The sequence below is a fragment of the Microtus oregoni genome, unplaced genomic scaffold, assembly GCF_018167655.1.
Source record: "Microtus oregoni isolate MIOR12 unplaced genomic scaffold, Mior012 000005F_ref0000423, whole genome shotgun sequence".
Classification (NCBI taxonomy): domain Eukaryota; kingdom Metazoa; phylum Chordata; class Mammalia; order Rodentia; family Cricetidae; genus Microtus; species Microtus oregoni.
The window spans coordinates 63,400,176-63,424,393 of NW_024543064.1; the positions used below are offsets into that span (position 1 = coordinate 63,400,176).

A 24,218-nucleotide genomic window follows, 5' to 3' on the forward strand; every position below is an offset into this window, starting at 1 on the left:
AGGTACAAAATTTTTGACTCACCAAAATAGGATAGATAACATGGTACTTTCTCCAAATTTGCTAAATACAAATGGACTGGATATAGTAAATATAATTCTTACCTGATAGTTATTCTTATTGTATATAGTTTTACTGTGTTAGAGTAGTTCCTTTTTTTAGACAAAAAATGGGGAAATGCTGTGGAATATTCCTTTATACTGTGTGAAGATATATCACTGTGATTGGTTTAATAAAAAGATAATTGACCAGTAGTTAGTCGGGAGGAATAGTAGAGACTGCTGAACAGATAGAGCTTGGGAAATAGAAAGGCAGAGTCACCAGTGGAGGCAGAGGGAACAGACATACAGGGGGAGAGATAAAAGTCACAGTTCATGGCAACATGTAAATTAATAGAAATAGTAATTAATTATGTCTTAAGTTATAAAAGCTAGTGGGACAAGCCTAAGCTAGAGGTCAAGTTTTTGTAACTAATAATAAGTCTTTGTGTCAGTTTTTTGTGTGTGTGAGTTGGTGACCCCCCAAAAAAGTACATCTACAATGAGGCACATACAAGGCATCCAAGCTATAATTTTAGCCTATAAATGTGGTTTGTTTTGTTTTGTTTTGATTTCAAGATAAGGTTTCTCTGTATAACAGCCCTAGCTGTCCTGGAACTTGTTCTGTAGACCAGGATGATCTCAAATTCACCAATATCCATCTGTTTCTGCCTCCCAAACACTGGGATTAAAGGCATGTGCCACCATTGCCTGGCATGTTTTGTTGTTTACATGATGTAAAATACCATTTTTTGACACTGTGTCAGGACCATTACGGGTGGGGGGAACATACTATTTTCAACAATGGTTCTAGAGAAACTTGATGCATGCAGAAAAACTGAAATTAGAGCCTTACTAAATACCATATATCAAAATAAAGTAAAAATGGGTAAAAGACCTACCCATAGGTAAAGCCGAAAGCTATAATGCTCTCAGCAGGAGGCTCAGGACAAAGTTCTATGGCAAATAGATTTTTGGCAAAGATTTGCTGAGTGTAATTCCAAAGGTATAAGTAAAAAGAAAAATAAAACAGACTAATAGGTGATAATAACTTAAAAAGACTCTTCAGTAGGGGAAAGCAACAACTCACAGTAAACTGTACACCTGCTGGGAGATTAAAATCCACATGGATACTGAGTTCTGGAACTCAGCAGCAAAATCTAAGTTCAAAACTGAGCAAGGAAGTTGGGGGAACATCATCCAAAGACTGCATGAAGTTGATACGCACATGAAAAGACAACAAATATCACAAAGACACTGAGATGAAAAGCCAAACCTCAGTGATATGTGACGTTACTCCTATCAGTAGCAACTATCAAAGAAACAAAGCTAAGCAGGCTGGTAAAGATGCAGCAACACTGGAGATTTTGTGCAAAGATTATAGAGCTATAAAACCATACAACCACCACGGAAAATCATATGCCAATTCCTTAAAAAATATAACAAAATTACTGTAACATCCTGCAATTTCACTTCAGAGTTAACACACAGAAGAACTGAAAGCAAATCTTAAAAAAAGAAAAATGTGGACACCCATGTTATTTAGCAGTATTATTCATAGTAACTAAAACTAGAAAGTAACTCAAGTCTATTAACAAATGAATTAATAAGTAAACTGCAGTATATAATACAGGGAAATAGGCTGGGCCTGTTGGTGTACAGCTTTAATTCCATAACTCAGGGGTCTGCGTATATAGTGAGTTCAAGGTCAGCCAAAGCTACATAAATGAGACACTTTCTTAAAAACAACAAGGAATTGCACTATTTGGGGACCAGACTGGAGAGATGTCTCCGTGGTTAAGAGCTCTAGCTGCACTTCCAAAGGATACAGGTTCAATTTCTAGTGACCACAGCCATCTGCAACTCTAGTCAAAGGGGATAAGACACCTTCTCCTGGCCTTTGTGGATGTTTTATGCTTGTGATATAAACACATACATAAAGGTAAAACTTGCATACACATAAAAATAAAAAATAATTTACAAAATAATAATACAGTGAAATAGTCAAAAAGAAAGGAAATTATGACTACAACATTATATAAAATTAACTCTGAGGTCATTGTACTAAAAATCTACTAAAAATTATATTTTATCGGAGATACATACAGCAGTCAAAACAATGATGGCATTGAGTAAAATGGTAGCAGAAGTTTGGAGATGGAGAGTGACTTTTACATTTTTTTTAATTGCCAGATGGTTTATGGGTATAGTGTCTCAGTTTTACAAAAGAAAAAGAGATACAGAGGTGGACAGAGGTAAGAATTTATACTATGAATAAATCTAAGATCACACTCAAAATAGTTCAATTGTATTTTAATCACACTATAGAGATGGTAAAAGAAAGGCCAACGATATACCTCAGGAAATTAATCTATTTCTTTTGCTTGAGCAGCAGCTTCAAGCGGAAGCTGCCTGACTTGAGTGGCTTTTGTCAGACTGTTTTAACACAGCAACAGGAAAAGAAACCAAGGCAGCATCTTTCAAAGTTTACTTGACTATTTTAGATGACAATATATAGACTAGTCTAGCACAACCTTTTAAAGTTAACTTAGCTTTGAAATGATATGGGATTTCCCTCTGTATGTTATGATTACCATTAATGAATAAAGAAACTGCTTTGGACCTATAGCAGGGCAGAAGTTAGATAGGCGGAAAAAACAAAACTGAATGCGGGGAGAAAGAAGGCAGAGTCAGAGAGAAGTCATGTAGCCCCGCCAGAGAAGACGCCGGAACTTTATCCAGTCGGCCACAACCACATGGTGATACACAAATTAATAGAAATGGGTTAAATTAATATATAAGAGTTAGCCAATAAGAAGCTAGAGCTAATGGGCCAAGCAGTGATTTAATTAATATAGTTTCTGTGTTATTATTTTGGTTCTGGGCAGCCGGGACAAATAAGCGGCTCCTTACTACATTGAAAGACCATTGTTAGTAAACATCATTTGATATTTAAATACTACCAAACAAATAGATCAAATATTTTATCTTTACATCATAAAGTGATATGTTTCCCCTTCATTTCTATTTGCTGACTATCTTACATTCATAATAAAGCATATATCCAGAAATCAATTGGGATGACTTAAATATATACTAAATGATATTATGACATAAACTTCCATCCAAAAATTCCACAACAACTCTGCAGGTTGATGTCTATGAATGTTAATACTCCAGAATGTCTGTAACATGCACAACTGAGAAGTCACAGCAATCTGCTGCTTCTACCAGAGCTCCGAGTATTTTAATTTCTTAGGATCATGTTTTCAGGTTTTGCATGTACTTCATTTTATTGTGATGGATTGTATTAATGTAGTAAAATGCTAATTGTACTACCTATAAAACAAAAATTTTATATTCAGGGAAAATATTAATATAATAGAGCACTACTTCTTATCAATGAGTCAGTAATTAAGTAGCATATTTTAAAGCCTAACTAAGTATTTAGACAAACAGAAAGTACAATCTAAAGCATTCTACTTCATACAATCTAATCCAAGGAAACAATATTTTCCTCCAAGACAAGAATTTCTTTAAGGCTATTAGAAACCCCTACTTTAAGAACAAGTAATAGTGATTCTATCCTCAACTGGTCAGGGCAGAATGAAAAAGATGTTAATGTTATAGCAAGGACATTACAAGCATCCTTTTCAATTAACCATTACACAGCCCGGAGGGAGGTGCTATTGGTACCTTCATTCTCAACATATGAAGAAGCTGAAGCATTCCTGAATAGGCCAAACCAGGCCAAAGAGGTCAAACCAGGACTACACAGAATGCAGAGCCCACATAACTAGCCACCATGAACAAGCTACTTAATTGGACAACCAGTGTTCACATCCTTACTTCATCACCTATTGTTCTGTGATACTAGCCATACCTCAGAGTAATACAGCTGTATAGGAATGTTGTAAGTATTGAATATGTTAAAATATATAAGGCCATGACAGTGTCTCATACAAGGAAAGTACCAGATAAATGTTAGCTAATTCTCCTCCTCTTTCCCTTCCAGCCCTTCACCAAGCCTCTGGTTTGAAAACTACATACATATGTAAGTATATAAGGTATCAACAAGTTCTGCTTTGTTTCATATTCATAGATTATACTTTTCTTTTGAAAATAATATCCCTTGGTCATTGGACAGGTAGGAAGTAACTTCAATGGAAGACTGTACGTTACCTGGTAGAAGGAAAAAGGAGCCATGGAGGTTCGCAAAGAGCTAACAGTCTCAGCTCTTGGCTTACTAAACAGGATGAGGCTGGAAAAAGTAACCTTGCTTTCCTAACATCACAAATAATACCTTTGTCACAAAAAAGAATGAGTATATATAGAAAACTATAAAGAACTGCAAAAATAGGTTAAAATAACAACACTAAACGAGAACTCACAATTTGGCTTTAGTTTCTTATAAACCAATGTGCTGTCTGCTCACATAGGCTTCCCTGCCTGAAATTTCTTGTTCTCTAACCCTATCCTTGCTTCAAAATAAAGCTGAAGTGCACAAAAACTATTACCTAATCAGTCCAGTACAAATAAATCATATTTAAGCCCCATGAGCATTTATCACTTTATTGCATTATGTTTCTGTCCTGACTCACCGACTAGATTATAAATTCCACCAAATCAGCAACTCATTACATCTCTTTGTATTCAATCCATGTGTGAACACAACTAGCTTTCTTCCATAAAAGATAGTAAGAGAAAGAGCTCTAAAGAGCCCTTCAAAAGGAAGCAGAATTCATTGATTCTATAATCCACTTAGTAATGGGAGTCAGGCACAGCATGGGTGCAGAATACTTAACTTGCAGACCCTATGCTCAGTAGAGACAAAGCTGAGCAAGGTATAGAGGCCATGGTCTTTATCAGGTCCTAGATATGAAGTCTGAGCTGAATGAGAAACAGATCTGGAAGACACAGAAGGTGGTGAGCTGATTCCAGAAACTTAGATTACCACAGGAAAAGGCTTAAAAACGCTCACATCATCCTTTCATAACCAATCACAGTCCTGGGACCAGACTAGAACTTCCAAAGGAGTGGGACTGGGAATTAATTACACAGTTTAATAACGGAGGCATTGAATTTTTATATCCAAATGCACATAAATGTCATCAGAAATACATCTCAATTCTTCTATGTGATCCCCAAATAAATATTAAGATGCTTGTCAGCAAACATTTATTAATTTAATAAATATTAACTCATTATCATTACATTGTTAAATGATTTCATGTCAATCAGGTGGTCTTGTTAAGCATACAGTCCTCTCCCCAATTACAGAAATAAATTATGTACAATTTACTATCCTCTAGGTGTGAGTCTTTAATCCCAGCACTCAGCAGCTAGAGTTCAAGGCCAGCCTGGTCTACAAGAGCTAGTTCCAGGACAGGTTCCAAAGCTTCAGGGAAAAACTCTGTCTTGAAAAAAATAGTATGTGTGTGCAAGTGTCTGTGTGCGCGCGTGGGCACACACACACACACACACACACACACACACACACACACATTGAATAAGATACCCAAACCCTGAACTAAGGTGGACAAGTCAATACATTCACATCAGCAAGTTCTCTCCTTTTCTGGGAAGGCTGTTGAAATATGATTCTTAGTAATTGACAAAGGAGGTGGCCTGGCTAGCAATGAAATTCTGGATCCACAGAGAAAGGGTGACGAGCACAGCCACAAAACTTTGCCTCTGTCATCTACATTTCTAAGTAGGATGAGAACTATATACTGTACACACAAATCGGAATCTGTAGTGTAACTTTTAGTATTCCTCACAACCTGTACCAGGTGTACTAACATAAAAGAGTGCTCTCCCACAGCACCGGTAATGGGGTGAGTGGATTCATCATAGGAAATATGTATCAAAACACACAAACATGTGAAAGCATGGTATTTCAATAAAGATTGATTCATAGACAAATTATTGTACAATCACAAGATGAGGAGTGAAACATCTATATAGGTAGAAATGTAGTCATTCTTCAAAACTCTTTTGTTCTTGTATTTCCTTAAAGAAAAATGTTATATTACCAAGAAAAGGCATAACCAGTTAGGAGATATATATATATATAATTTTAATCATAAGGATCTTTATCCAGTGCTATTTAATAAGATGCCTTTTCAAAATGAATAATAAGACACCAGTTGTATCAAAATAACCATTTTATTATGGGAATATAAAATCTATACTGCATAGATCTATATGACACATTTTCAACCAAATTCATTAGTTTCAACTAGACTTCAACAGAAATAAAATTAGAAAGACTACAAAAATAAAGTCTTCTAACCTTCATTGGCCCCTCATCTTCTTGAAGCGTATAGGCCCAACTTGTGTCAGGCAATCACTGAGAACAGAGGGTAAACACAAAATAAGCCAAAGGCAGCACCTATCAAAGCATGCCCTAAGCCAAAGTTCTGGAAAATGAAGACCGCTATTTCTTCACAATTTCTCAGCTAACACAGAATCATAAGAACAAACGCAAGACGGAAACTTCAAACCTTTCTGCCATGGAAGAATACACCTTGAATTCTTTGTGCATGAAAGCAGCTTCAAAAGGAAAGGAGGAAGTCCTTTTGTTCTAGGTAAAAGTTCGTACCTGTAGACCTAGAGAATCTGACACTCTTTATACACAACCACTTTATACTGAAATGAAAAAGTTAGTTTTTTTACAAAGAAAACTCTAAAACTTTTCTTCGGTCTAAAATGTACTTGTCCCTTAATGGCCAGTGTGAACCTGGTCCTTCTTAATATATTTCCATCACTGTGTCACCTAAAATTCTTTTTTTCACAAAGAATTTGCATCTTTAGGGTATGGTTTTATGCAGACAGTCAGTAGCTCTAACCCAGACTCTTATCTTAGACACACTGCATCCCCGCTCTGGGCCTGCGTTCCTTCATCTAAAGATGGACAGACAGTATTTCTTTTATAAGTCTGACATAAAGATTCACTCAAATAGTAGATGAAACAAGAGTAGCTGTAAAGCATGTCTCCATCAAAATCTGGTATTATGAAGATGTTATTGGTTATTACTGGATACTTACAGGAATACTGATTTCAAACCTATTTTGAATCAGGAGCCCTTTCAAAACACAAATCCACTTATCTATACACATATCCGTTCCTATGATGAACTACTTATGTGTGAACTCTTAATTCAACTTGAACAAATGCTGAGTTAGCTCACTAATCATTCAATGAGTCTGATCAGCAAGAAAGATACTTCTTGATCACATACATCAATTAATTTAATGGGGGTCTCATCTTAAAGAAAGCATTTGGGTCTCTCTCAAGTTTTCAGTTTGGCATAAACTGAATTTTTAAGTCCACAAAATTATTATAAGAATTATGCCTCTGACATTTGTTGTCCAACTGCCTACCATGTTTTAAAGATATTGCTTTCTTTTCAATTGCTGGAAATTTTTTAAACTGTCATATTGCCTTTCATGTCATATAAGAGTAAGTTTACATATCCAGTACTGTACAGAATTATAACTACCTAAAATATATAGGTATTCACAGTATCTGCGGCAATTGTATTCAAAAGTCCAAAGTATTGGAATCATCAAATAATTACAACCTTTACTTCCCCTGCAGGTGGAAATGGACAAGTCTAATCAGCCTTCCCACCACAGAAAAAACACAGGCAATATTAAAATATTAAAAACTATTTAATGAGGTTCGTTTCCTTCCAAAAGTAAACTGAGTTTAGGCCTGAACAAGCTTCGGGCAAGGGAAGCTTCAAACATAACATTTTAAAAACTAGCCATTATTTCCCATGTTGAAAAAATGCAATTTTATTTCCTAACAGCAAATGAACCTGTCAGGAAAATTTAGGTGTAATAAAGTTGGGTGGCTAAACCAACATGTTAGATTTAAAATAAAACTGAATTAAAGGAATTAAAAGTAATTCTTGTGTCAGTTGGCCCTTCAAAAATACTACTCAAAACTTACTGCTTTGAACAAACAGAGCTTCCTTATTCTTGATAAAGTCATTAATGGTCAAACAAATGAAATTGTGTGTTGAACAATACATTGATTAAAATGTACTGCTTTTGGCAACTTTTCCACTTAAATAAAAAGTTGTCAAGCAAGGTGACGTTAGTGGTGCAGGGTTTTAAAATGGTGGACTCGGTCCAAGGTTAGCTAATAGCAGCTGACATGCCCTGGAATCTTGCGGCCTAAATCAACAGTGTTTGCACAGCTGTAATTAAGCCACCTAATCAGAAGCACATTTTGACGGGACAGTTTCTGGAAGCCAGACATTACAATTCCTTATGCCTGGGGCACAGTGGCTCAGGCGAGGTCCGTATTTAATTTTGGGTTAAAAAGGGTGGAGGGCAGTAAAATAGGAAAGACCACTGAGATGAAGCAGGTCTGTATGCTCCTGCCTTGACCAGCCTTGCAGGCCCCCCCTCCCCGACTCTCTGCCGAGTCCCCCACTCTTAAGTGGCAGCTGTACACAGTAAGATTAAGGGCTGCTGCCAAAATCAACAGATGAGCTGGGCTGCACCGGCTCTCTGTGTGTTCTGATTGTAAATCGTGCTGCTGATGATTAGAGAACCAGCACAGGATGTCGACTCTTAAAATTGTCCAGAGAAAATCTTTTTTTTTTTTTTAAGTTCAGGGGAAAAAAATTAACTTTTTTGTGGGTTGGTGCATAGTGTTGCGTCTATTACATTCATATGATTCAAGTGAATTCACCCAAATTAAGCAACTCTGTTATTAAGAAGGAGTGCGGGTTGGCTCGCCGCAGGGACACTCATCTTGGTCTGTCTATACTGCAGCGCTGTGCTCTTCCAGTGGCTTAGCAGCCATGTGCGTCTGCCACCTGCCAACAGAAGACAGTACTAACACGATGACGATCCAGAACGCCATGGTCACATATCATTAACACCATTAAATAGCCAGCTTGTTTCCTCAGCACTGTTGTATTCCGTAACATTTCAACTTTCAACCCCAGAGGCCATTGTAAAACTATCAATATGAAGGCACTAGTCACTGGAGTCTGATTACATTTAGTTCTGCATTTTAATTACATATGGATTCCATTAACTAAACCTCTTGCCTTATAGGCAACATTTTAATCAAATTACTATAATTTTCAAATATGTTACAATAGTTTGACAAGTTAAAAGTTCACATTCCTGACATATTAAATATCAAAAAAACTGTGCATTAAAAAGGAAATATTTCTTACAAGTATACTAATCCATTTTCCAATTACTTTGGGGACTTTTTGACTACCTAGTTATAAGTTATATTCTGGGATTTATATGCCTAGTATGCTTTTGTGAATGGTTTCTTGGTGCTGAATATAATCAAATTTAGAAACATATTCATTTTATTGATGTAAGTTGAAGCAGGAACAACATAAAGGACAGAATTCAGAATTCTAAATTGCTATTCATAACTCAAATAAAAAGATTTTAGAGTTTTGCAGGAATTCAGATTTCTTTTCATTAAAACTCTTCATTCTATAGCCAAGAAAATGAAGACCATGGAGACCGCATGGTTTGCTTCCCAAAGCTCTGTGACTCAAGAGGCGAGTTTTCTCTAGAACCCAACTTCCTGTTTCTCTGTGTCATGTTACTTCCCAGTGTAACACTTGGCCATCCTGTGTAAGAAGAATCCCACACCAGCCAAAAAACTTCACGGAAAAAAATAAAATTTAATGTGGTAAAGCAAATGCAACATGGAATTTACCATCTTCTTAATTTTAAATCGCCAAGTGCACCCGCAATTCTGTACAGCCATCTCCTTCCAGAAAGCTTTCTCATCCCAAGGGGACCCGTACTCCCTCAGCAATCACCTCCATTGCCTCCTATGGTGACTGTCAACCATTCATCTGATTCTATCAAAATGGTTTGCCAGTCTGGGACATTTCTTACTAACGGAATCACACAGGTGTGCCCTCGGGAAGAAGACTAAGTGGGCTCTCCTGGTGAGCCTTGTTTTTTTACGCATACTGCACCATGAATCAAAATTGCAAGGCCCCTGGGGACTGCAGAGATGATTTGGCAGTAAGAGCACTTGCTGCTCCTGAAGAGAGCCTAGGTCCAGGTCCAAGCACCCACACAACTGCTTGTTCACAACTCCAGTTCTAAAGGACCTAACACCCTCTTCTGGCCTCCATGGTCACTGGACTCATGCACAGTGTACATACAACCATGCAAATACTCATATTCATAAATTTTTAAATGTAATTTAAATACATTGAAACTTGTGGTTAAAGGATATACCTCTGTCTAGAGACAATGTATATTTTTACCACTTCAGCAACTGACGTCCATTAAGCAAACCCCCTTGGCTACAGTGAATAGTCACCTGCTGTTATGCAGAAGTATTTTGTTTGAAAACTGCTTTGGATTCTTCTGAACCTAGGAGGAACCTTGCTGTGTCAAATGGAAACCTCAAATTTAAGTTGCTGAGGAGTCATTAAGTGACGTCAAGAATTTCCTAAGTGTTTGTTGAATATGTTCTTTAGAAAAGTGGCTAAGACAATCCTTTGTCTAGTTTTAAAATTAGGTTATCATTTATGTATTGAGTTAAAGGGCTCTTATATTCTCTATACTAGACCTTAACTAGATACATAACTATAAATATTTTCTCCCAGTCTATTTATTATATTTATTCTGTGTTGGCTTTGTCTTTTCACTCATAAAAGTGTTTTAATTTTGAAGAATTCTGTCCACATGAGTTTCTCCTGACTCTCACCCTTTTGCAGTTATATCTATGAATCAATTATCAAATCTAAGTGCTTGAGGATTTAAACCATGGGTTTTATGAATTTTCTCATTGTGAATCTTATACTCAGGACTTTGATCCACTTTTAGTGAATTTTTCTATGATAGGAGGTAACTGTCCAAGGAAATACAATTTTAAATCACTTGTTATGTCTCAGGGCTCAGGGAGCCCCCATGGAAGAGGAGGCAGGAAGACTGTAAGAGTCAGAAGGGATGGAGGACACCAAGAAAACAAGGCCCTCTACATCAACACGAATGGGGCAAATGTGAACTCACAGAGTCTAAGACAGCACGCACAGGGCCTGCACAGGTCTGTGGCAAATGAGGTTTTAGAGCTGAAAGAAGTGGACACACGTCCCCATCCCTACCCAGAAGCAACCTCCAGCTGAACCACTTACAAATGAAAACTTAGTCTCTCCTCCAAGGGAGTCTCACTGGGGAAACAAACTGCTCTGAAGGGTGGGGTGCATGCCCAGCTGTGGGTGTCAGCAGAAGTGCACCCCACAGCATCTTTGGAGGGTCCTTGCCTCATAACGTCATGTCAAGCTTTTGCTTTTTTTCAAAATTTTTACTTTATTATTTTTATTTTATTTATCTTTTTAGTCTCTCTTTTTTTTTTTACCCTATAGGTCCTTTCTATATTCAGTATGGCTTCCAGTTTAATGTCTTTATGAGATTCCTATGTACGTAAATGAATGAGTCTGTTTCTCATGCCTGGTACCAGGGAGTCCAGAAGAGGACACTGGATCATCTCCCAAAACTGAAGCTATAGATGGTTGTAAGCCATTTGATGTGAATGACAGGAACTACACCTGAGTCCTCTTGGAGAGCAACAAGTGCTCTTAACTGCGGAGACATCTCTCTAGCCCCCACAACACACTTTTAAGAATGAAGCGCCTGTTGATCTGTGTAAATTAATTTCTACCTGAAGCAATCCTCTTACACGCCCAGCTATTGGAGGACTGAGACACATTTCACATTGATTTGTTTTTTTAAAAGGTTACCAACAAGCATTTCCTGAGCCCCATCATGTGAATAAAAGGTACTATGCTGGTCACTTCATGTGTGCAAAGGCAAGAGCCACAAAACACTCAACAAAGTGAAAATTATTTAGATGACATGTCAAAGTAATGTTCTGCTTGGACACAAACACTCTCGGAATTTTGTCCCTTTTTATGAAGAGTAATACAAAAGAGAAGTACCCAATTTTATTTTACCATAGACAGAGTAATATGTAAATTATTCCAGTCAAGCTTGCGGTCATCAAGGAAGACGATGACACACAGTTTGATGGGGACCTGTGGTTTGTGCCAAGGACATGATGAACAGGAAGTAGGTATTAGACAGCTACTATAAAAGGAAGGCTCCTCCAATTAATATTAATTCAAATAAATCAGCGTTTCTTTTTTTTATGAAGCATATAAAGTTTTTATTTTGTCATTTTGTTCAAGACAGGATTTTGCCATGACAGTTCTGTGGCCTAGGCAGTCTGTGGAGCCACTGGCAGTGGGACCAGGATTTTTCCCTATGCACGAACTGAGTCTTTGAAGCCCATTCCCTATGGAGGGATACCTTGCTCAGCCTTGATGGGGGGAGGGGCTTGGTCCTGCTTCAACTTAATATGCCAGACTTTGTTGACTCCTTATGGGGAGGCCTTACCCTTTCTGAGGAGTGGATGAGGTATTGGGAGGGGAAAAGGTGGGGGGGGGGGGCTTAGGTAAGGGAGGGAGGGGGACTTTGGTTGGTATGCAAAGTGGAATAAAAACTTTTAAATAAAAAAATTAAAATAAAAAAGTTTGGTGTTGGCTGAGCTGACACCATGGGTATTTTTTTGCTTCCCTTATTTAGTTCTATTAGTACCCAAAGGCCAAGGCTGGAGCTTATGATAAACACATAGAGAGTTCAATTGGCTCACTTAGAAAGCAGGCAGTGTTTAGCAAAATGTAAAATGAGTGTTGCCTTGCATAAAATGTGGGTGAATTTGGAGGTCAAATAGGAGAAAAATAAGTTTAGAGCGGGAAAGAGAACTAAAGCAAAGGAAGGAGGTGCTTTTTAACAGCTACCAGTGAGAACTTAGTCCAGGTAGTTCTTAAAAGTGGAGCCTATCACTGCTCACGGACCACTGAGCATCCCGCCCCACGTCCCGCAGTGTCCACTCTCATAAGCTCCCCGCATCCTCCAGGTTCAGCTCTCATAAACCCCTCCCATCTTCCAGGGTCAGCTCCTTCAAGTCCCCCCATCCTCCAGGTTGGTCTCTCACAAGCTCCCCCATTCTCCAGGGTTGGCTCACAAGCTCCCCGCATCCTCCAGGTTCAGCTCTCATAAACTCCCCACGTCTTCCTGGGTCAGCTCCTTCAACCCGACACCTGAATTCGGTTCCCCAGCTACAGCTGCATTCTCCATCTCCTTAGAGTGTAGTTCTGCGGACAGCTGTCTCATTCTCCTCTCTCCCTGTAGTGTAGTGCACCAGCAAGCTGCACGCTCCACACCAGTCTCAGGAAGGCACCAAAGAATCAGAGACCCAGGTGAGTTCTACCTGAGCATGGAATGGGATTCTGAATCTGCACTCTGTACCAGGCAGAGTAGAGTATGATCTATACATAAGAAACATTTCCTCATAATTGACATATTTCAAAGCTCAACTGTAGTAAATGCATAACTGATAAAATATGGTTTATGTAGGCAAGAGAATCAGTATTTATTGTGCACCTACTAGAATGCCAGACATTGTCTTTATTTTACTCTTTCAACAACATTACAGTGGAGGTACTTCCATCTAAATATTAAAAACATCAAAACTGATTCTCAGAGTATTTGTATGAATGACAAATAACAGTGCCAGGATGCATAAACAGGCCTGCATTATTGGAAAGCTTTGTATGTGGGCTCTGGGAGAACCTGGTGCTGACGTGTGAGGTGTGCGCTGGAAGACAGGACTAGTTAACAGGATTCTGAAATGACCAAAATAAACACTAGAGAGACCAAACACAGGCATCAAGGACATGATGATTAGAAGTATAATCAAATCGGATTATAAAATAAAAGGGGTTCTTATTGTGTAAGAACAGAGTGGAAACACATGGAGGTGGGGCTGGAATGCCATAGCAAGCAGTTTGGGATTCTATTCTATACAGCTGCTTGAGTGCAGTGATTTTTTTTTAACAGAGAGTATGTAATAAATACAAACAATACAATTTGAATAATATTATATTATTCAAATTTCAAATTGATGTCATTAAACAAATCATTATATAGAAAGCTCACCCCTCACTAAAAAAAAAATGGGTTTCTCTTTCCTTTTAACAAGCTTTCAGATCATTACAGAGACTCTCACAGACATTTCTGACCTTCTCAATACCTCTGACAATGTTAGGCAGAATGACCTCTCCCTCACCTGTGTTCCCATGGTTTTTCTATGCCTATTTTTGTGTTAGTTATGTTCCCAGGAAAGAACAGGAAACCACAAAGGCAGAGATCATGTCTTATCCATCTTAATCCGCATGCTTCAAATGATGCTCATCCGGAAAATAAGATATAAAATGATCTATACATAACAGACACAGCAGTGCTTGAATTCTGATGGAGACCATGCATATAGTCAGTGCTTTGCAGACAAGGTGGTACAAAGTACTAACTCTATTTCTCTGATGTTTGAAACACCTATGTCAGCAGGCATCAATATTCCCAACTATTAGATAAGGAATAGCAGCAGCTCACTGAAGTTAAAGATCTTACCAAAAAAAACAGAGAAATTTGAATGATGAGACACTTGTCACCATCATTCTAGTGCACAACATGCTGTCCCCTAAGATAAAGTAACCCATAAAGCCTAATTCTTGAATTTGTTACAACTTAAGTGTCTTGGGGAAATACTAGAAGGACCCACTGAAGGCTCTGGAAAGCAAAGGAAAGTAAGCAGAGTTTAGAGAGGAGAGCAAGGTGTGCCCCCACAGAACTCTAGGTCTCCTGCTTCTTTTTGTTTGTTCGTACTCCCTTACATGGAGCTACATCTGGCCAGCTTACTAAACGGGGTACTGAGAGCTGGGAGTAGAGGACCATCTCCACTTCCCTTTTTCTCTCTTTCCCCACTTTGTTCTAAGGTGATGTAGGTGGGTCTTCTTTCTATGTGTTGCTTTCATTGGTTAATTAATAAAGAAACTGCTTGGCCTGATAGGTCAGAACATAGGTGGGTGGAGAAGACAGAACAGAATGCTGGGAAGAAGGGAGTGAGTCAAACGCCATGATTCTCCTTCCCGAGATTGACGCTGGCTAGACTCATGCCGGTAAACCACGACCTCGTGGTGGTACACAGATTATTAGATATGGGTTAGTCAAGATGTGAGAGTTAGCCAATAAAAGGGTGAAACTAATGGGCCAGGCAGTGTTCAAATGAATACAGTTTCCGTGTAATTATTCTGGGGCTAAGCTCGCCGTGCAGGAGCTGGGTGGGACGAAAAGCAGGCCTGCTTGCCTCATCACCACACCAAGGGAAGCCTCACTCTCGGCAACTACATGGCAGCGTAGATGGCACCAGGAGGCAGAGGCAAGCAAACTCGGTGTGTCTCAAGTCATCCTGGTCTACAAGGCGAGTTCCAAGACAATTAGAGATGTTAAACAGGGAAACCCTGCAAGAAAAAGAAGGAAGTGAGGGAGGGAGGAGGGAGGGAGAAGGGAAAAAAGAAAGAAACTTCTCTCTGAAATATCAGATAGAGACCATTACAGAAAACCACAGTTAACAAATTAAGTCATGGTGCCCAGTCCCAACTGATACATCTGCAATAAAAGTCCTGCATCTAAAGGTTGGATCACAGAGGAAGGGGGGTGAGAAGATTCTAAGAGCCAGAGGGACAGGAAATTTTCTGAGACTGTGTCCCCTAGGAATGTCAGAAGCATAAAGTCTCATCAACATGACTGCCTAATATGAGCTGAACAAGGACAATAGACATGCCAAAGTGGATGGAGAAAGTCCGTAAGGCTTCACCCTACACAAAGTACAGCCAACTAAGCAATACTGAGAGTGGCAGAAACAGTATTCCCCAAAGAACACACCAGCCAGTTACCCACACAGACAAATAACATTACACAGTATGAGTAGGTTGTATTTGTGTATTTAAAAGTAATATATATTATTATTATATTTAGAAATATATATATACATATACTAATGAAAAGGCATGAGTTGTAAAAGAGCAAGAAAAAGAATATGGAATAGGAAAAGAGGAGGGAGAAATAGGGTAATTATATTACATCTCAAAAATAAAAAAAAATATTTTTAAAATTGAGCATACACGGCTCATGTAGGAATTACTGAGTACTTGCATAAGGAAAATACATATCACTTCCATTTATCATTTCTTGGTTAAGCAACTCACCTAGTAAGACCTAAATTGTAAGGCTAGGAGAAGTGCAATCACCCATGAGACTAGAAAAACAAGGGAAACTCCAGAATGCCTACTAGAGCAAACAAAGTGAGCAATGACAGACTTACCAGTTCTCATCAAGAAAAACCAATAAAATCCATGATAAATTGGAAGAATATCAGTATTCTAATGATTATAATAAGAATTATAATTCAAACCATACAATGTGAAAATATTCAAGAAATAATCTAAACTTACTCAACATAGCAAAATAAAGAAATTTTGTCACATTCCTAGAAAAGACAATAGGACTGGAAAGACAGCTCTGCCATTAAAGGCAGGGTCACAACTAAAAGAACAAGAAGACAATAAGTAAACTGTACTTCCAAAAACGATTAACTAGTAAAATTATAAAACAAAGTCTAAAGTAGTTACTGATACTATTGAAATGAATGAAAGCATACAGTTTTTCAGCAGAGAAAATTATAAAAGAACAAATTGAAAATTTAGAAGTAGAAAACATATAAGACTGAAATTAAATTTTTATATGTGTTCACAGCAGATATGACAGAGGAAATATATAGTGAACTTGTGTGAATTCACAGAATCCATCCAATTCAAACTACTGGGAAAGAAAATAATGGAAAAAGAGAGGGAAAAAGAAACTTCAAATACAGTTTTACAGCAACTTGGTTCTGCGAAAATTCTAAGAACAAATGGCAGAAGACCTCCCATATCTAGGGAGGTCTAAATGTAGAGATTCAAGAAACTCACTGAATATGACAAACTCCACCCACTAACCCTCAGAAACCTAATAACTAACTAATATGCATTGGCATATTAAAATCAAACTAGGAAAAACTGACAGGAAAATCTAGAATGAAAGTAGAGAAAAAATGAGATAACAGATGTAGGAGACAATCATTTGATGACTGGGTGACTGGAGAGGTCACACCAGAAACCACGTAGGAGAAAAGGAAGTCGCAAAACATTCACAGTTTGGGAAGACTACTGTCAATACGGAATGTCATATTCAACGAAAACATTTTCTAAAAATAAAGTTAAATAAAAATATTGTAAAATGAAAGAAAAATAATAAAATCCATTAAAAGTTTTAATCTCTAAAACAAATACTAAGAATTATGGCTAGCTGTTAGAAGAAAAATATTTGATGGCCCTTTCAATGTGTGTATGTCAGTTATGATATAATCATGGGAGAACAAATAACTTACATCCTAGTAAGGATTTTTTATTCTGAGATTATAATACAATTACAATATTTCTCACACTCTTCATCCCTCTCTCTAAATCTTCCTATATACCCCTCCTAATTTCTGTTTCGAATTCATTAACTCTTTTTTCATTAATTGTTACATGCATTTATGGCTAAGATTATAAATATAAACTCCTAAATAAGCCTGCTCAGTCTAGGCAAATTTACTTATATGTATGTTTTCAGGGCTAATCATTAGTATTGGTGTACTCTTCCTTAGAAAAGACAGTTTTCCTGCTCTCAGCATTCCTAAGTTGCCTGTAGTTCTCATTCCCCATCCACTGTGGCCTGTCTATTGTAGTTGGCCTTGATTAGCTCACATTAGGGCCATCAGTTGGTTGGTGAGACTTTATGGGTTGTAGTGTATGACATTACTAGGGGACACAGTCTCACAGCTAATTCCATGATTCTCTCTAGCTCTTCCAATATTTTAGCCCCTCTTCCAAAACATTCCCTGAGCTTAAGATGAGGAAATGTTTTGTAGCTGTATCCATTAGAACTGAGCTTCACAACTCAGCTTTTTGATTGGTATGGTTTTCTGTAATGATCCTTGATGGGTCATAAGGACTTCCTTGTAAAGTTTTATGCCTTTCTTGATGGTGTTAATACCAACATTAAGATAATTAGATATGTATAAACCTATATATCACTAAAATCATAAAAAGAGATATATAAAAAGCTAGTAGACAAATTAAAATGGAATGCTGAAATAAATTCAAATAATCAAAGAGAAAAAAAAACATAAGGGGAACACAGAAGAAATCAACATTTTTTTCTCCTTTTTATTGATTTTATTGAGCTATACATGTTTCCCTGCTCCCCTCCCCTCCTCGCCCCTCTCCTTCTGCCCACTCCCATGGTCCCCATGCTCCCTATTTACTCAGGAGCTCTTGTCTGTTTCTACTTCCCATGTAGATTACAACCATGTAAGTCTCTCTTAGGGTCCTTATTGTTGTCTAGGTTCTCTGGGAGTGTGAACTGTAGGCTGGTTTTCTTTGCTTTATATCTAAAAGCCACTTATGAGTGAGTACATGTGCTCTTTGTCTTAAATGTCCCTCGCCTGAAGAATGGATAAAAAAAAAATGTGGTAGATTTACACAATGTAGCAGAAAAAAATAATGACATCTTGAAATTTGCAGGCAAATGGATGGATCTAGAAAACATCATATTGAGAGAGGTAGCCCAGACCCAGAAAGACAAATATCATATGTACTCAATCATGAGTGGCTTTTAGACATAAAGCAAAGAAAACCAACATTTTTAAATGACAGAAAAATGCAAGCCTATCAGCAACATATTAATTATAAATGCCCTAATTACTTAACTAAAAATCAGAGAGTGAAAATGCATAAAGGAAAATCAAACCACTCCTTTTCACAAGAAATTCACAGTAAATATAAAACATAGTCAGGTACAAAGAAAAAAGATTGGAAAAAGGCATGCTATGAACTGAAATGAAAAAGTATAGTGTATTGGATAGAATTTTTGAAAGTCTGTATTTAGGGGTCTCAAGACAATAGACCACAGGAATCACTCCTATCTTAGGACTCCCCAGACCCTCAGAATATACTGCCTCTGTCTCACATCCAGCTGCTAAATATTTGAAGAAATGTAAACTCACTATGGTTTGGAAAGGGTCAGTTCCCACATACCCACCCACATCTAACCTGAAGAGCTTTTGTCAAGGTAACCAGTGGCTGTCAGGCCTAAAGGATATTTCAACCTCTGTTCTGCTGTGCTTCCAAAGCAATGCCACTACTGACTACAGAGTCTTCTTGCAACATGTTGTCCCCAGGGTTTACTTTCGGCTTTTCTTTCACAGCCTCATTTATAGCCTTTATAACTCAGGAATTATAAGTCGAATTTTCCAAGTTTTATCCTCAAGCATTTTTAGAATGAATTTTAAGAATGAGTTAATGAAAAGATAGAGGAAGACAGGCCTCAGAAGGACCAGAGAGTTCAGGTTTTGGTATACACTGATGTGCTCATCGACGGAAAAGTACACACTCAAGCTACAGTACAAAGCAGAACAAAATGATGCCACAGAAAGTGCTAGCAAAGAACCTGCCTGAGGTGATGCAATCAATCTGCTACCTGGATAAAGGTGACTAAACTAATAGGACACACACACACACACACACATACACACACACACACACACACACACACACACACACACACCACCCATCTACTCACTAAGTATATGGCCAAGTCCAAAGCATTTGAACAACTCAGTCAACTTTCCAATATCTATGTCAGGAAGCAGTATCACCACCCTCATTTGCAGCAGAAAATTCTGAGATCCAAACCCTACTGTTAGCAAGACAGAACTAGAACCTATGTACCAGATGTTGCTGAGGCAACCTGTCCTTCTAACATGGATGGGACTTAGAATCCTAAAGCTGATTACTACACCTAAGGACAACAAGGAAGCAGTGAAGGCATTTACTTATAAAATGAACCACTAAACTAGCAAAAATAACCACCTATGTCTAGATTTCTTACTGTAAAAATAAGACCCTGTGCAATAAAAACACTGCATTTTCAAAAGCCACAGAAATGCACTTACTATGTGGGTTATAATTTATAACTACAATTTCTGTTATAAAGGATCATGTTAGTTTTTGTAATGTATACTTAGTAGAATTCCAAATGGATACACATCTCAAAGTTCATGCATGCTCTTAACCCAGCAAACGCTATTGCCTCTCATCCATATAAAGTCTAAGGTTTGCCCTACCCCCTCCCTCAAAGTTTTAAGAGGTTCAGATTAGAAAGAGCACGTGCAAATGCCTTGACATTTTGGAAAAAGTGCTGCTCAACAAAAGACATCAACAAAAGAGCACACACACATGAAGACACTGAACTCTCCAGGATGATATGTCACATCACCAGGAGGAGGATTCACGGTGCATGTGTTCCCTTCTTGAGAACCATGGCGAGAAGGCACACATCTCCCATGTGAGGTGATGACAGTGTGTGCAGACCTGACTGGCAGTTCGGGTATGAGGCTGAGTACAATTTCATCAAAAAAGAAATTGTTTTAAAAAATAACAATTCGAGAAACAATTTCTGTTCACCAAGTTTTGCCTTTCTTAAAATACAAGCAATTAGTTTTATGTGACTAATAGTAGCAATCAATAGGAATTGGTACAGCCCAACTAGTTACCAGATGCTAACCAGTACAACACAGTACTAACAAATGAGAGCAGAGAACAAACATGAAGAAAGGTCAATATGTAAATTCAAATGTTCAAATGTGCAGTGTTCCCTCCTTCATCTTAATTTATCTTAGTAGAGGTCAAAGTATCATTAAACTCTCATTAAGAATCTAATAAAGGCGAGACCAGCCTGGTCTACAAGAGCTAGTTCCAGGACAGGCTCCAAAACCACAAAGAAACCCTGTCTCGAAAAACCAAAAAAAAAAAAAAAAAAAAAAAGAATCTAATAAAGGCATATAAAATTGAACTGACACTCTAGGTCCCAAGTAACTGCTTTTGATACTTATTAGATAAATTCCTAATATTTGTCTTTATAAACACTAGATATCAGCTGTGGCCAGACTGCTCTTGGCCCAGGGTGTCTTTGCGGCAGTGAAGAGCACCTCCAACGTGCTTGTATTCACAGGGCTTATCCGGGGTTCAGCGGAGGTCAGGGAGCAAACAGACCGTAAGCTCATGCATAAAATACCCCATGGGTCAGGGGAAGACAGGAGCGATGGCAAAAATAGTAAAGCAAGAAAGGGAGAAATGTGGGGCAGAGAGAGGCAGAGAAGATTGGGACAAGGAGGGAGGGGTTGGTTGGTGACTGCGGTTCCAAACACCACAGTCCCAATGGCTGGGTTGTTAAGAGCACTGGCTGCTCTTCCAGAGGACCAGGGTTCAATTCCCAGCACCCACATGACAGCTCACAAGTGTATGCAAATCCAAACACCACAGTCCCAAAGGCGGCACTGAAATGCGGCAGTGGAACTGAAGCGGGAAAGAAAGTAGAGCCGAACCACAATTCCCACCCACCTAAGGTCAGCCAGGGTAACTCCTGTGCTGCTAAATGTCATCATTTACAAGAGGTCTACAGCTGAGTCTAAAAACTGTGGTTTTTACTTAGAAGTCGCCCCACGCATTATAACCAAACCCAAACAGGAAAACATCCACTCCAATTACTAACAACCCTCTGAGCATTTGTTACATCCCACTACATCACAAATATATTCATTTTATAAAATTCCCCAAATGCACATCCCAAAAGTAGAATTTTTTATTTTTATTTTTAAATTAGCCAAAATTTCATCACTGCTAAAATTTTAAGACATAAAATGAGTGCTGAAGCGGAATTTTAATCATACAGATGAATCACAACATGCATCTTTAGATAGGCATGTATTATGAATAAGTCTCGTTTTCTACAGAGAATAATCACATGTTCTAATTACCATTTTGGTTATACGCATAATTAATAATATTCTGTCTTAATGGGACACACTGAATCTTCAGACGGTTATAAGCTGTAACTATGCATACTACCAAACCCAACTGTCGGTGCACTGCCAAACAAAGGAGCCCTGCTGTAGTGCCTGAGAGTGATAGCAATATGCATATCTCCGGACAGGATACAGTGGAAAAATTAATTGCTTTTTTCCCTCTCTACTGTTCCTCCATACTAGTTTTATGTTATATGATTGATCACTTATCCTAAATTACATACACAAACATTCACACACAGATATAGCCAAATAATCTTAGGAGCAATAAAAACAGAAATATACATGGGACCAAAGACCCAAAGAAGACAAAACCATTTTGGTAAGAACTTACTGATTGTAAACTTTCATTCTCTCTCAGACAAGCTGTGTGGAGCTCGGATTTCAGAGTTGCGATGTGATTTCGATGCGATGTCATTTCCTTCTCTAACGTGGAGATTCTAGCGCTTGCAAGCTGGTAGACATCCATGAAACTTTTAATCATGGCCTTGAGAAACAAAAATAATGTCACTTACAATCCAAATGAAGTTGTCTCCAAAACATAATGTCTGTTATTTGAAAGCAAAATCATTACAATTAAAAAATAAACAACTTTTTTATATTGAAAATAGTCACTGAGAAAGCTTAGGAACGGGATGGGGAGATTGCTCTGTGGGGAAAATGCTTGCTGCACGAGAGTGAGAAGCAGAATTCAACCCCCGGCACCCATGCAAAAAGTTAGGCATGGTGTTGCACATTTACAACTTCAGTTTGGGGGGACACGGGAGGATTCATGGGGATCACTGGCCACCAGCCTACCTTACCACTGTCTCAAACAACACAAGACTGGCTCAACATGTGCACATGAACACATGAACCCCACATGCACACACAGACTTGCACACAGATGAGCATATATACAGAGGGATAGAAAGTTTGGGGAAAAGATTTATTTAAATCAGATGTACTGTGATCTATTTTGCTTAAAATTTAGAACACAGGTTTTAAATATGGCACACTTACTTTCCATAATAAAATTAGATTCAGGTTGTAATTTGACCTAAATTTCAATCTTATAAGAGACAACACATGGGTATATGAACAACATATTAATATTTCATAATGAGCTGACTTAGTAAAACTTCTAATCTACCTAACAAAAGAGTTCAAATAATCCTGTGACTAACTGCTGATTCCTATATTGAGAGAAAAGTGTCCTCTGTCCACCATATAACACAGAGGCGTCCTCAGATAAAATCTGCATAATAATAACAATACAAGCAGCTTCTGGCTATCTTACCATCTTCCCTAAATAGTGCAGACTGGGGATTTGCTAAGCTCTGCAACATGGTTTAACCATATTCTATAGTCTTTTCCTTATAAAGGAAACCTTCAGTGAATTTTAACCCAAAGGGATTCTATTGTACCCTCTTCAACTAATCTTACAAAATGCTTTAAGTACATCAACATTAATTCAAACATTTCAAAGATATGTTCAAAAGCAGTACTATAGCATTTATGAAGGAAATGTTCCTACTACAGACATATCATGCAATGAGCGATAGAGTCTAAGAATGTGTAAATTACATTCAGTCTGATGGGCTAAACTGAAAAGGCCTTGAGAGACCAGGTATTTATTTTAGCAATTCTGAATGCAAGTGGAGAATAATTTAGTGAACAAGTAAGAAATAGTGTTCAGTGTCTGAGAAGCAGAAGTAGGCTAGTTACTAGAAAATTCGGAGGTTTCCCCTAATAAATTCCTATTTGCCCTCAAACATCCTTCTGAGACAGCAACTCTTTCAAGAACCATCTACAAAGCCTCAAAACTGTTCTTAGTGTCTGTCCTCACTCCCCGTGGGCTGCTCACACCAGCTTTGGTAGTCGCATTCACTGGAGACATTTACTACGTTACATGTTTTTCTTGTATGTCAGACAAGCAGTCTGTGAGGCCAGGCTCAATATCTACAATTTGTATCCCAGAGTGTAGTTCACAGTGAGTATCTGAGCAAATGGGTGAAGTAACAACCTCTGAAGCATGTTTTAACTATAAATTAGGAGAAATGAAAAACTACAACCTACCTATTTGTATAAATTACCTTATAGAAAGGAATAACGGTACTTGGAAAATATCATCTTAATATCCAACCTAATGGATAAAGTATTAATCACATTTTTCTCAAGCTGGAAGGGAAAAAAGCATAGCTATAAATATAAAACAGACTACCTAATATAAATTCTCTGCTGAACAGTAAATCATGATACCACCTGGGGTGTGGGAAGATATTGTGTGTCCTAGCCTACCCCACCTTGAGTCATTTTAAAATAAGTTTATATCTAA

At 38.0% G+C, this 24,218-nt stretch overlaps 1 protein-coding gene across 1 annotated transcript in view; it reads right to left on the bottom strand.

Annotated features, from left to right (window-relative positions):
- The window catches only part of Ccdc171 (coiled-coil domain containing 171), a 341,586-nt gene that overhangs the window by 38,086 nt on the left and 279,282 nt on the right, over positions 1–24,218 (bottom strand). The window contains exon 25 of the mRNA XM_041652374.1: positions 22,236–22,388. Within this exon, the coding sequence (XP_041508308.1) occupies positions 22,236–22,388 (153 nt within the window). The remainder of the gene's footprint in view (positions 1–22,235; positions 22,389–24,218) is intronic.